Below are 14,008 nucleotides of genomic sequence, written 5' to 3' on the forward strand. Positions count from 1 at the left end.
TTATTTTTTACCATTTTACTTTCTTCTCTTAGCAAATTCAGTGAAAGAAACTTACTTCATATTTCTGTGTTCTCAGTTTCTCCATCAAGTCAAACTTCTCAGACTCGAGCTGGTGTATCCAGTCTGAAAGCTCCTTTGCTGTTTCCCTGTGTGGAGACAGATAGTTAGAAGGAATGCAGCACTGTACTTATAGCACACATATATATCATGCACTCCCCTGAACTTTGCTTTACTCCTACACTGCTCTCCAAAAAGACTCATCCTGCGAGGAGGGGTAGTAAAAATTACTTCTTGATGTTTATCATATTTGTAGCCCTTACACTCTCCCTTCCTAACTAGTTGTACTTTAAAAGAAATGCTGTGAATTTAAGACGTATAAATGGCCACTGTTCTGGTGCACCTTCATTTCCCCCTCTTACTACTCCTTAGGCCACAAATGTCCAACCTTCAGTTCCACTGGTTTCTACACAGTGTTGCATAGCAAATGCTAGCAAGGTTGGCTGTGTAGATGTTATGCAAAGAGAACAAAGACTGAACATACCAGAATGAATTGAGGCTCTTTCTCATTAAGCAGGCCACGCTATCCTTTCTTCCTAACTGGTTGGTACAGATTCCACAAAATACAAGTAGTGGGAGGAGGTGAGAACATATGCACCAATTGTATTCAAGCATACACATATCACAGAACCTCTTGCCAAGTGAGCAGGGCCAATTTTATAATGTGTACTGTAAAAAACCTGAGGGTGTTTTACTGCCTAGACCTCTGGAATCCCTTACTCAGGTGGCTAGGGCACTGACATCTCCTTTGGATCCAGACCCTGGGTGTGGACTGGTGCGGGAGGATCACCTGGGTGAGCGGTTCTCAAGGAGTGGGGGAAATCTAGTAGGAAAAACCCAGAGAAGCAACCGACTCAGTCAGACTTCATGAGCTATTTAAGCGGGGCTACTATCAAACCCCAGCTTGCATACGGAAAGGGGAGTAAACTTAATAGTATTCAATGGTCCCTGGATTTACCCACTAGCTGTTCTCTTCACAACCCTAAGGAAGGGACATCCCAGAATAGAACAGCATCATCCACATTGCATAGGGGAAGGGTATGTGAAACACCAGAAGGTGTTTCACTTCCTAGACCCTGGGCATCCCTTACTCAGGTGGCCGGGGCACAGCCATCGCCTTTGGATCCACACCCGGGGGGTCTACAAGTGCAGTAGGATCACCTGAGTGAGGGGTCCTCCGGAAGTACAGGCGGAATGCCTGATGGCGAGACATGGTATCACCCCTTTCCAAATACCCCTGTCCCATCCTATTGTAGAGGAGCAGCTGAATGCCTCTGCAGGAAGTCCCGCCCCCATCCTTCCTATATGTTGGGAGCCAAAAATCGTGACATGCACGACACCAGTGATTGGCTCTATTCCATGGAGAGCCTTTGAGAAAAGGTATCCATTGAGAAAACCCTATATGATGTATCCCCGTAGAGATGACAATCTCTTGGAGGAGGTCCTCAAAGGGGATATGAAGATGAGAGAAAGAGAAGTTGGTGATGTCACAAGAAGTGAACCTGATGCACTGAGAAGAGTGGCTAAGAAGATGTATAGAGTTTATGGAGCCTGATGACGAAATAAAGAATCGAGTTCATAAGGAGAATGAATATTGCACGTGTGAAGAGCATTGCAGAAAATACAAGCCGTTCAATAACTGTACAGATGCAGCAATGCAAGTAGACTAAGTAATGTTAAAGGCTAGCTATATGTAGTGAATAGACAGCAGGCGCTGCCACAATTATATAGAATTCTGGACATCGGTGTCACATGTTTAGTAAGCTCGGACCCCGTAAAGCAAAAAGGATCAAGAGCTGAAGCTGTGTCGCATTAGGAAAAGCAGCTGAAGATCGAGGAAAGGCCTGAGAGCTGGATGGCTGATGTCAAAGGATGAAGTAGCCAAGAACTGGTTATCTATCTGAAAAGAACAGTAATCGTGAGACGCTGAATTGTCTCGTGTTAATGTACAAAGAAAGAACATGATAAACGCCAAGTTTGTTAATAAAAGACAATTAAATGCTGCAAAACAGGCAGAAATACGGTCTTCTGTCACGTTAGCTAAGGATGAAAATTGAAGGTAGGCATGCTGCTCTGATTTAAGATAGCGTGTGCCTATACTCCTTTTTATTCCCAGGAGCAAGGATACTTTGCAAGGCCAAGTTCAAAGACAATCTGAATAGCAGAAGGCATGAGCTATGAGAGATGTTGGGCTAATTGGGTGGGGTGACATGGTCAGGTCCACCCACTGGCACTAGTGCTGCTAGTGAACCAAATGTTCCAGAAGGGTACAAACATGCCAACCAATTGTAGAGGGCCATATAACGAAGGGCCTTATAGTTTGAGAGCCAATAGTATGCCATGTACCTAATAACTGATAAGGAGGAATTGCACTAGGGAGGGGCATAAATTGTCCATCTGACTGTAGAGACCCAATCACAACCCGTCCCTAAATAGAAAGTATACTTAGATGTTCTCTTTGTGCGTATCACAACACCACATAGGTTTTTCTTGTTTTTGACGTAGCATGACGTCATGTATGATGAATGTTTGCTATATAAATGTATTTCTATGTGATTTGCACCGAGAGCACGATCAAACGTCCATTGATGTCCGTTGTAACATCCCTGTTTTAGACAATTGATAATAAAACAGTTGGAGGAGACTTTTTGCCAACTTCCTGAGTCAGCCTTATTATCTGGTGTCAGAGTTATTCTGCATCCCATCCTGAGTATGACGTATTACTGATTTAAGGACCCCCGGGTTCACTATTTTATGGGATATTCCAACTTCCCAAATCACCCTCCCCATTTCCTACACAAACTCAGAGCAGAGGAAGAGGAGGTCTGAGGCTGAAAGGAGTACCACCCATGCAATACATTGGCTATGTCCCACTAATAAGATCAGGCAGTGTCAGGCACTTGATCTTAATTACAAACACCTGGTACCTATGTTTGTAATTAACACATGGTTAAAAGGCAGAACACTCAAACACACTCTGAGCAAGGCGATGCATGAGAAGGAGCAGTTCTTCCAGGGCGACTGCGAACCAGTCGGAGCAGAACAACAGGCCGAGGGACGGAACAGAGGTACGGAGAAACCTTGGACACCCCGGCAAGAGATTGTTACCTCCGAAGGGCCTTGAAGGTTGTGCAAGGAAGCCCAGCCAGAGATTAGAGATAAACCTATTTTGTGTTTCAAGGATACCAGCCACACTCCCGGGTGAACGGCAGAAATGGGGAGCTTTAGCGGCAGTTGTGGTATCAGCCTTGACTTCAGGATGAAAGCCGCGAAAGACAGAAATGAATTAACACAGCCGGTTAGTTGATGAAAGCAATGAAAGTCTGGTCTGTGTTAAATGAAACTTGACTGCTACAGTATCCGACAAATGAAGGTTGCATGTGTGCCGATAAGATGCGAGAGAATGCAAAGCATTGTAAAGAACTGAGATACCAAGCAATAGAGTGGTCTGGCGAAAGAAGATTGCCCAATCGAAAGTCTCTGTGACATGTCTGATGCTGTAGAAGCGTCGGGAAGAGAAAGAAACTGAGATGCAACATGTTAACTGTTGTTAGGTTTGATCCCGGCAGAGGGAAACCTGGATGTGAGAGATGTCTTTGAACTGGTGTTAGGTTTGATCCCCGCAGAGGGAAACCTGGATGTGAGAGATGTCTTTGAACTGTTAGGTTTGATCCCGGCATAGGGAAACCTGGATCTGAGAGATATCTTTGAACTTTTAAATAAGAACTGTGCTCAAAACTACATTTACCAAGATGCCTTGGTGTACGAGAGGAAAAGTGATGTTTGAGAAAAGAGGGTCGAAGTGGTCATGCCGAGGTAAGAGAAAAAGTCTTGCAGTTTCGTAAGTCTTCGACAGCACAAGGAAAGTGAAAGGAGGCTGGAGCCTGATGGAGAGAAGCCTATGAAGGTGTGATTGAAGCTTGGGGAAGAGAACCCCCACACATTAAGATTGAAAGGTTTGAGCCCAGCAGAGGGAACCCTATACTGAATTGTGGTAACTGGAAGGAAACCAACTTGTGTTGAACGGTATTACAAGCTAAAAGGTGACCTGGGCTGAAGTGAGAGAAAGCCGAGAGGTCCAGCGGATAAACTAGTGACTTTTTGTGGAAGGCCAAGTGGGCCCTGGTCCACAAAATTTACTGCATCCTTGTGTCCGAAGCCAGAGTGTGTCGCAAGGTCCAATTGTGCCACCTTACCCTGTGCTACAAAACGTGGGGAAGGGAGTTTACTCAGCCATACTGACATTTCTTTTTAACACTTATTTTCCTTTTTGAATTACACATTCCCTTTACACATTTATTGCATTAGAAAGAGGGCAGGCATTAGGTTTATTAGTATAGGCCATTTTATTTTGACTAAGGACCGACTAGGACTGTATTTTCTTTTTGTTTGATAGTCAATAACACTCCCATCTTAGTTATAGGGCAAGAGAGGAGTTTTCCAACCCCTTTTAAACCATCAATAAAGGTTTTGAAACTTGCAGTTCTTGTGTCAGTGTCTACTTGTGATACCATGCCTCCCTCACAGTACTGTGCACTAGACCATATCTTGGTGCTTTTTTCATTAGATCAAATGAGAGAGAGGTTTCAGGCATTTGCGGTCTAGACATTGCAGTCCTGGAAGCCAGAGGCACAAAAGCTTGTACACAAAAGCATAGCGTGCTGTCTGTCGGTCTTCCGGGGATGTAGTATCTGGATTGCAATCGGTGAAGGAAGGAGGCAGCCGGAAGCTGGGGTCCGCAGCAGATAAGGAGGGGAGTGGACTGTGCTTTGTAGCAGTGAGTAGTTTCCAGGGCAACTCCGCGAAAGGGACCAGGAGAGGGAGTATGGCAAAAGGCTGAACCTGTGGAAAAATTGTATTTCCCTTTCTCGAGCCACTATTCTTCCCAGAATCGATTACTGTATTGCCTTGTTGGGGGGCGCAAGCAAGAGCAGTTTTCGGAAACTGCAAGTCATACAAAATGATGCTATCCTCATTGCAAAAAACCTACCGCAGAATACTTATATAGGAATTGCACTGGCTGCCTCTGACATCTCGTGTACAATTTTAGATACTCACATTGGCTCATAAGTGCATTCATGGTACTGTACCCATTTATCTCTCGGACAGACTTGCCAAATACAAACCAAGTAGAACTTTAAGATCCTCAGGTGCTTGGCTGCTTGCATGTTCTAAAGCCAGACGAACCTTGGGCAATGGAAGGGATTTAGCCACCCTGGCTCCCAAAGCATGGAACACCCTGCTGTTGATCCTTCGGCAGGAAGTGAATTCCCTCCAATTTCGTAAATGTTAGAATATTTTCCTGTTTACAAAAACCTAGCTGTCTATGCTATTCCGTGTATTGCAGTGTTTTATGTTTTGTCTTTAGTCTTTGTGTGGGCCTTGATGCCTGTGGGCTTTCGGTGCAGTATAAATAAATAAAATAAATACATAAATAGTAACATTTTGATACTCTATTGTCTACTGGCAGTAAATGAACCTCCAATAAGTTGAGAGAAGGAGTGGTTTAGGTTTACTGTAAAACCTACATTTTCTATCAGGAAAGATCGGATAATACAAACTCTGTCTTTACCTTCCCTTTGCAACACTTTGGTACTTCCCTATTTCATTTCACAAACTACATATCCCATAATGCACGTTTTGGCATTTCCCATTACCTGGCTATTCCTATGCAGCAGTCTGAGAAATACAATCTCCAGAAGCCCTAGGGATCAGTGCTGTTTTCACTTTCTCAGGTGCAGAGAGGGAGGCGGCAGATTACCTTCAGGTGTGGTGCTCCAGGTGTTACTAAACAGCCTGTCTCAGCACAGTTTGGGTAAGTATTTAAGCAGTTTCCTTCGGGAACACAGGGCTCTTGCACTGAGTTTGCTGCCAGGCCCTTGGTGCTTTGATCCTCAGATTTCTGCTGTGTCCTCTTGCTGATGTTTCCAGAACTTGCTCCAGTTCCATTTCCCTGTTCTCCCTGCCCTGCAGTACTGCAACTCTGCCTGCACTGCCCTGCCTTCTGCCCTGTACTCCTGTGGCTCCCATTCCCTTGCACTTATATTCTTGTCTTCTTGCGTATGCTCTTTCTTCCTGTAATCTGTTCTGAACCCTTCTCACTTTGACTTCCTGTCCCTTGATATTTCTGTTACTGTCCTCACTTGTGTTTGTGTAATTCCTTCAGACAGATTTTGACTGCTGGGGTTGGCAGCAGGCAATCTCTGTCCCTTTCCTTTGTTGTGTCTCAGTCTTGTCCATTGTGGCATATTTGTAAACAGTGTGCTGGTTCCTGATTCAGGGGGCAGTCACTGTTCCGTCCCTGCTCGACCCGTACAGGCTTCATTCTTGTGAGTATTGTTACATTGTTCTGGCCTTAGGGTCCAGACACAGACATCCACTCCTGCTGCTTCTTTCCATGAGCATTTAGAGTGGGCCCATGTAACCCCTGTAATAACAACCAGCTCAGAAGGCTAAAACATCTCCTGATCTTTGGTAAACTCTTCCCCTATTCTGTGTACACCCCAAGAGGGAGCCTAATGTGTTTTTCTTGGTTATCTTCCCTGCCCCTTTTTGTTCACTGCCTTTGTTGCCTGTCTGTAGTTATCACCTATTCTCCTTGTCTGCAGGACTCCATATGTTCCTGTCTCTTGTGCACAATTTTCTCCTGGGCTTTGAGGGCACGTCCCTTCCCTCAAGACCCTGGCATATATAGCATGTTAGGCCTTGAACGCCTGTAAATATGTTTTTTAATTACCCCTGAGTACAAGCAATAGTACTCAGAGATTTAGCATTTATTATCCTTGGCTTACACTTCTACATGTCGTTGTTAAAAGAGGATAAAAGTGTCACTGCACCAAAATGTCAAGTTGTTTTCTTTTGGTTACGAAGCAGAGTAGGAGCAACACCAGACAGATGTGAATGTAGGGTACATGCAGATTTATTGAGGATAATTACAAAGAAAGAAATGCCCTGAAAACCCCTTCCCATATCCCTGGGCACTCTCTCCAAGTAAATAACACGGTAAATCAATTGTGCAGTCTATCCTGGTCAAGTCTCCATAAAAATAAACACAATGGCGTTCCATTAAGTTCAAGTAACAAGTCTCTGGGTTTGGAAACCCCAAATACAGGGATCCCTTCCTGGGAGGTGTCATTGTTTTTCACTCACTCGAAGTCTTGGAGGTCCTCTGCTTCTCCTCCCCAATTCATTGGATACCCTTTGCCTGCAATTTAGACCTGGAAAATGCAGACATTGGGGCTGGATGATAGCAGGATAAGCCCCAGAGCTTCCACCAGGTGGCTTGCCACCTGTGCTTCTCTACAGGTAGTCTGGTGGTCATCTCCACCTCCCTGAAACCTGGCTCTGTTCCCCAACATCCCATCCTCATCTACATCCTTGATGTGTTGCAATTGTCTTGTGCATAAGGGGAACGTTCCTGCACCTCCTTCTCTCGCCTATTTCCCAATTCTTTCTTCTCCTGCCTCGACCCTTTGCCACCTACACCTCCATCCCTCTTGCACTCACACCATTCAGGTTTAGGGTGTGTCTGCTCCACTCTCACCTCCCTCAGGTATTCTTCTTTAACTACCTCTTCGATAGTCCTCACCTCCTCCTCAGCTCCTCTCCCAACCTCCTCCTTTGCTCAGTTCTTCAATTCTCAATTGATGTTGCTTCTTACCTCTTCTCCACCTCTCTTTTCCCTCATCTCCTCTCCCAGCCTTCACTTTAATACCCCCCTCTAGCTCTCTACTGATGTTTCCTCCAACCTCTTCCTCCTCAAGGGTCCCCCTGTCCTCTTCCTCAACCTGCTTCATAACACACCCCTCTGTTTTTCCTTCAGCATCACTCCTGTCCTCCTCCAGAATACTGTCCTCCTCTTCCTTCAAAACACCTTCAACCTCTTCCGGTACACGTTCCTCTCCTCCTCTTCATTGATGTATCCTCCAGCCTCCTCCCGAATATCCCATCATCCCCTCCCTTGATGTCACCTCCAACATTCTTTCAGACTGTGTCACCTCTGAACTCCTTCTGAATGCAGTCCTCCTCCTCCCATCTCCCTATATGTGACCTCAACCAGCTCCTGAACACAATCATCCTTCTATCCATTGATGTCACTTTTAACCTCCTATCTGCTTCTCCCTCTCCTCTTTTAGCTCTCTCTTCAGCCACCACACTCCTCTTGTTGTCTCCTATCACCACATCCTTACTACATGTCACCTCCCTTCTCCTCCCTCTTTTTCTCTGGCTCCCTCTTTCTAGCCTCCTTCCTCTTACTCTGGCTTAATTTCTTCTGCTTTCATCATCAACTCTTTCCAAAGCTCCTTCTCCTACACTGCAGTCAAACTGCCTCTGGCTTATATAGCAGCCAGTCCTTGCCCCTGGGGCCCTCCCTTGCTTAAACTCAGGTGTGCCCTTTCCTCAGTCTTGGAATTGGATTGGTTATGTGGTGATCCCCTATGGCTTCTCTGCCACCTTGGTTGCTCCACCACTCTCTGCACAAAGCCACAGGTGGGCACTTGATTAAGGATAGCTGCGATTTCAAGACTAAATTCCAAAAGTTTCAGGAGTGGAGCTTCATCCAAACAAAGATTTCTCACTGCTCGGTTGCTCATGCAAGGCAGTGATTCTGGGCAATAGATCCCAGGCCCATCTTCATGTAGTGGGTGGAAGCAGCCGACCCTCATAGCCACCCCACCCTCTATCCTAAGGTAAGGGAAGGGACTTTGTCACATTTCCTCACATCAGACCTTAGACCATAGCATTGCCTACTGTGAATGCAAGATCAATATATGCATGAATCTGTGGAAAAGCACCCTTTCTACCCATGACCCAGATAAGTATGTCCTCATCACCTAATTCCGAGGCATGTCTCAGAATATCTCTCCATCCCTTGTTGTCTGATAGCCCTTTTTAGGTCGTGCGACTCAGAAGGCTTTGATTATGAATCTATAACTATTGATACCAGAGGATTTGAGCCCTTCATTTTACCCATTACACAGAAAACAACTATTGACTGAGCATGAATATTACCTTTTAATAATGCCAGACTCACCCCTTTTTCTTTTTTTAAAACTATTTTTTTGTTGGCAGAGGGGAATAGCTTACACATACATCAGGGCAGCAAGGAGAAACACAATACATTATCAATTGAGTACAGTGGTACATATGAACGGTAGTATAAAGACAGTCAGAAATACAGCATCTAGAAGGGTCCAAAGCTATAGCATTTTATAACGATGATCGCGATGAGTTGTCCTCAGAGGAGGATGCGTCAAGTCTGTTGAGATAGCTGTTAAATAATGACCAAATGTTTTTAGGCCGGGAGTGGGCAGGAAGGGTGGTGAGGTACTCCTCCTCACAGTTCCGAGACCATGTTAATAAGTTCAACCATTTCTGAAGTGTGGGGGGGGGAGGAGGACTTCAAGCCGTGCAGCACACACTTCTTAGCAATTATGCAGCTCACATTTAACAATTTAGCAGCACTTCTGGCTCCCTCGGTTCCCCACACCCTGAACAGAACCCCCAGCGGGTCAGGTTCAATAACAGTGTCACAGATTTCTGACAGCGTTTTCAGGATTTCGCCCCAAAATGTAGCTAGCCTCGGACAGTCCCAGAACATATGGAGATGGCCTGCATCTTCCGCAGCGAGGGCAGAGCCTCGGGATGGAGCGAGCAAACCTGGAGACCCTGCGAGGGGTATAGTACAACCTGTTCAATAGTTTGTACTGAATGGTGCGGTAGCGGAAGTTCAAAGAGACTCTGTTAGTGTGGGAGCACATTTTCGTCCAAAGATGGTCGGTGAGTTCCATCTCCAGTTCGGATGTCCAGTCGTCCCGGGCCCCAGAGAGCTGCGGTGGGGCAATAGTAAGGAGGAGTTTGTATAGTGCGGATACCACCCTGCGGGCCCCTCCCGAGTTGGCGATGTAGGAAATCCCAGGGGAGTCAGGGGGTTCATTGGGAAAGCCAGGCCAAGCACTACGGAAAGCAGCTCGGAGTCTGTAAAATTGTAAAAGTCCCAACGGTGACCCCGAGTTGCCGGGCCTCCAGGTCTGTGGTGTTATGAACTGCCCGTCCGGGTAGAAGTCAGTAAGGGCCATGTATCCCAGGGACTCCCAGTGTCTGGCCAGGGCTATGTCGTTTGTGGGTTCCAGCCCGGGGAAACGCCAGACGGGGAGCCACTTGTAATATGGATGTTCCTCAGCGCCCATAGCAAATATCCGCCCCCAGGCTTGCACTGTGGTTCGGACCGGGTCAATGGCCGAGTCCGGCTCATATAGCCGATGTAGTTTTAAAGCCATCAAGTTGGTGCCGGACGCCGCAAGGGTCTCCAGCTTGACATGAGGGTGCGGGGGGGACCGGGATACCAGTAGGAGGCAAACTGTGCCTGCGCAGCAATCCAGTACTGCAGCATGTCAGGGGCAGTGAACCCATCTTTGTCGTAGGGTAGCGTCATAGCAAGTCATTTTTTCTGCACGGCCCCCGAGTGCCACAGAAACTGAGCACATAGCTTGTGTAAGTCTGCAAAGTATTTCTTGCCGGGCCAGATAGGTACATTGGTGAATACATACAGGAGCTTAGGAAGTAGTATCATTTTTATCAGTGAAAGTCTCCCCGCCAGAGAAAGCGGGAGAGGGCGCCAGCGCGTTGTTTTGGCTGCAGCCTGTTCAGCCACGGCCAAGTAATTGTCAGCCAGGAGGGTGTCTTTGGTCAGGGACACTTGGATTCCCAGGTATTTAATCCTGTCAGGGGACCAGCGAAGCGGGTACTCAGTGGCAGGGCGCTTTGTGGAGCTTGTGAGAGGGAAGAGTTCAGACTTGGTGTAATTGATCGCGAAACCAGAGTATGTCCCGATGCAGATGATGTCGCGCAGGATTGGGTCAAGGTGGGTATTGGGGTCTCTGACAAACAGCAGCACGTCGTCCACGTACAGTGAAATAATTTCGGGGGTATCCTGTAGCCGTATCCCTTTACGAGAGTGGCGCTCCCTAACGTAGTCCGCCATGGGCTCAATAGCCAAGGCAAACAAGATTGGGGAGAACGGGCATCCCTGACGGGTGCCTCTGAAGAGAGGGATCAAATGGGAGGTTTGCGAGTTGACATGGACCCTGGCCACCGAGGAAGTGTATAGTAACTTAATGTATGCAATCATCCTGGGTCCTATGCCCATGGTCTCGAGGACGAGCCACATGTACTTCCAAGACACCATGTCGAAGGCCTTCTGGGCATCCAAGGTGACCGCAACCGCACTCACCCCCTGATCGATTCACACCAGGACGTTAAGAAGTCTCCTGTTATTATGGGACGTAGATCTCCCGGGCACAAAGCCTGACTGGTCATCATGCACCATATAGGACAAGACAGGCAGGAAGCGGTTAGGGATCACCCTGGCGAAAATCTTAGTATCCAAATCCATTTCATCAACGAAAGGGGCCGGTAGGACCCGCATTCATTGCCGGGCTTACCAGGTTTGAGCAGAACTGTGATGACGGCCTCTCGTAATGTTGGGGGAAGGGATCCCAGCCCTAGCGACTCATTCCACACCCCAAGCAGTTCAGGGGCCAATATTGCCACTTGCTCCTGATAAAATTCAGCCGTTAGCCCGTCCGGGCCCGGTGCCTTTCCTTTAGGGAGACTAGATATGGCCTCCACTATTTCGTTCAATGTAATGGGGGAATCTATTTGGTCTCTAGTGGCAGGGGAGACACATGTGGTAGGAATCTGCTCCAGGAGTTCCCGCATCTGGGAGTCACTATGTTCAGGGGGCTGGCTGTATAGTTCGGAGTAGAAGCCAGTAAAGACTTCAAGGATTTGCTGGTCGGACCATTGTATAACCCCCTGGCTATTCTTGATACAGGTTATTTGGGATTGGCCCCACTCCCCCCTTGCCAATGCGGCCAGTGTTTTGCCGGGTCTATCACCCTCGCCGTATTTACGTGCTGCTTCTGGACGAATGAAGTACTGGACTTCCCTAGTGGCATGTTCATTGAAGATTTTGAGTTCCTCAGTGATCTGGGAGAGGACACTTGGGTCGATCGAAGCCGGGTGGGCTCGTTCCAGGTCCCGTAATTTAGTTTCAGTGCGGGACAGGGGGGCTCTTATAGTTTTGAGGACACCAGACTCCCTGGAGATGGACGCACCCCTGATAAAGGCTTTGAAGGCGTCCCAGCGGATCCCCAGGGTGGTGGACTGGGGCAGATTGTGTTCAAAATATGTCTGAATGTCGGCGAGGATGTCCGCCTTGAATATAATATCCCGCAGGGTGGATGATTTGAATCGCCACGTGTGACTAGTAGGGGCGGGTATCCCCAATTCCAGGGTTATCAAGACCGGTGAGTGATCAGAGAGTGTGCACGTGAATATCCACGTTTCCACAACCTTGCCCAGCAAGGGGCCGGACAGCAGGACCATGTCGATCCTGGAGGAACTGTCGTGGACAGAAGAGTATTAAGTAAACTCACGCGCTTGCGGATGTAGAGCCCTCCATGCGTCGTGAATGTCAAGTGTCGCAATGTGGGACAGCAATCTGCGCGCAGCACCAGACAGGGACCTAGGGGCTGTGCCGGACCTATCCATCACGGTATCCAATATGAAGTTCATGTCCCCCCCCCCAAATGATCTGCACCCCGACATATCCTAGCAGTATGGATGCCACCTGGTCAACTAAATCAGGAGAGTCAACATTAGGGCCGTAGGTATTTACCAGCAAATAATCCCTGTCGGCTATGGCGCAATGCAACACAGTGTATCTCCCCTCGGGATCTATATAGCTCTCGTGGAGAACAAACTTAAGTGACTTATGGATCATCGTTAATACCCCTCTAGCGCACGTGGAGTATGAGGTGAAATATCTATGTGGACCCCACGTTGGTGCAATATTCTTGATCAGAGGGCCCATTGAGTGAGTCTCCTGCAGGAGCAGTATTTTACAACCATGCCTGTTGGCGTACGCCATAATCTTACGAGCCTTGGTATAGTTGCTCAGGCCTCGCACATTCCAGGTCATCACCGTTACAGGCATATCAATGATTTAAGTAACATCCCACCACCGTTGTCGTAAAATGAATCCAGGGCGGAGGTCGCCCTCGTGTGGGCCCCCCGATGCACTGTGGTCTGCCAATCCACCTCTGCCTTTTTGCATAACACGCAACAACCCCACTCCACCCCCCTCTCGCACCACCCCATCCAAGCGGGCAGTGTTACCCCCCTCCGCCCACCCGTGATTACCAACATGTCCCACAATATAGAGGACAACAGGCGGCACCCAACATGGGTCCGCAACCTTACCGACCCAACCAGGGCCAATACCCAACTTCAAATTAACAGAACTGAACATTGCAATCGCAGTGGGGTGCGCCGTTGCCGTGTGGTGGACACTTAATAGAATAGGAATAACATTGGGTTACCAGTGGTATCTTAAGTGATTCATATGCATACACGCCACTCCTGGCACACGTAGGCCAGGTTCGAATAAGCAACAGAAGGGGGGTTAAGCAAGCCGGAGGGCGACAGCCCGCCGCGCACCTCTCCCACGGCCAGGCAATAGTAGCACGTGTAGTCAGAATCAATGAGTGGAGCATGCAATGGTGGCCGGCCAGTATGAACCATGTATAAGTGATCAACACCGGTATTCGATGTCCAGTTACAGGTGAGGCCAAAGGGCCGCTTTACTATCAACACATGAAAACAAGCAGTGATAACCAAATAACCAAGATGTGGAATGATCTGCATTCAGTCATCAGCCACGAGGTTGTTGTTGAGATTGGGCAGTGGAATCTGTGACTCTATAAATTTGACAGCCTCTTCGGGCACCGTGAAAAAGAACAACTTCTCTTTAAAAGTAATCTTAAGTCTGGCCTGGAAGAGGATAGAATACGGGACATTGTGCTCTCGTAACAGTTTTTTTACTCCCAAAAATTGACGTCTCTCCTGCTGCACCCCAACAGAGAAATCAGGGAATATCCGGATGGTG

The 14,008-nt window shown here is 47.6% G+C and overlaps 1 protein-coding gene across 1 annotated transcript in view; it reads right to left on the bottom strand.

Moving 5' to 3' along the window:
- TNNT1 (troponin T1, slow skeletal type) overlaps nucleotides 1–14,008 on the bottom strand; it is a 137,771-nt gene that overhangs the window by 37,188 nt on the left and 86,575 nt on the right. The window contains exon 12 of the mRNA XM_069642597.1: nucleotides 56–146. Coding sequence (XP_069498698.1) covers nucleotides 56–146 — 91 coding nt within the window. The remainder of the gene's footprint in view (nucleotides 1–55; nucleotides 147–14,008) is intronic.

The sequence above is a fragment of the Ambystoma mexicanum genome, chromosome 1q (genome assembly GCF_040938575.1).
Source record: "Ambystoma mexicanum isolate Mex_15411 chromosome 1q, UKY_AmexF1_1, whole genome shotgun sequence".
Lineage (NCBI taxonomy): Eukaryota > Metazoa > Chordata > Amphibia > Caudata > Ambystomatidae > Ambystoma > Ambystoma mexicanum.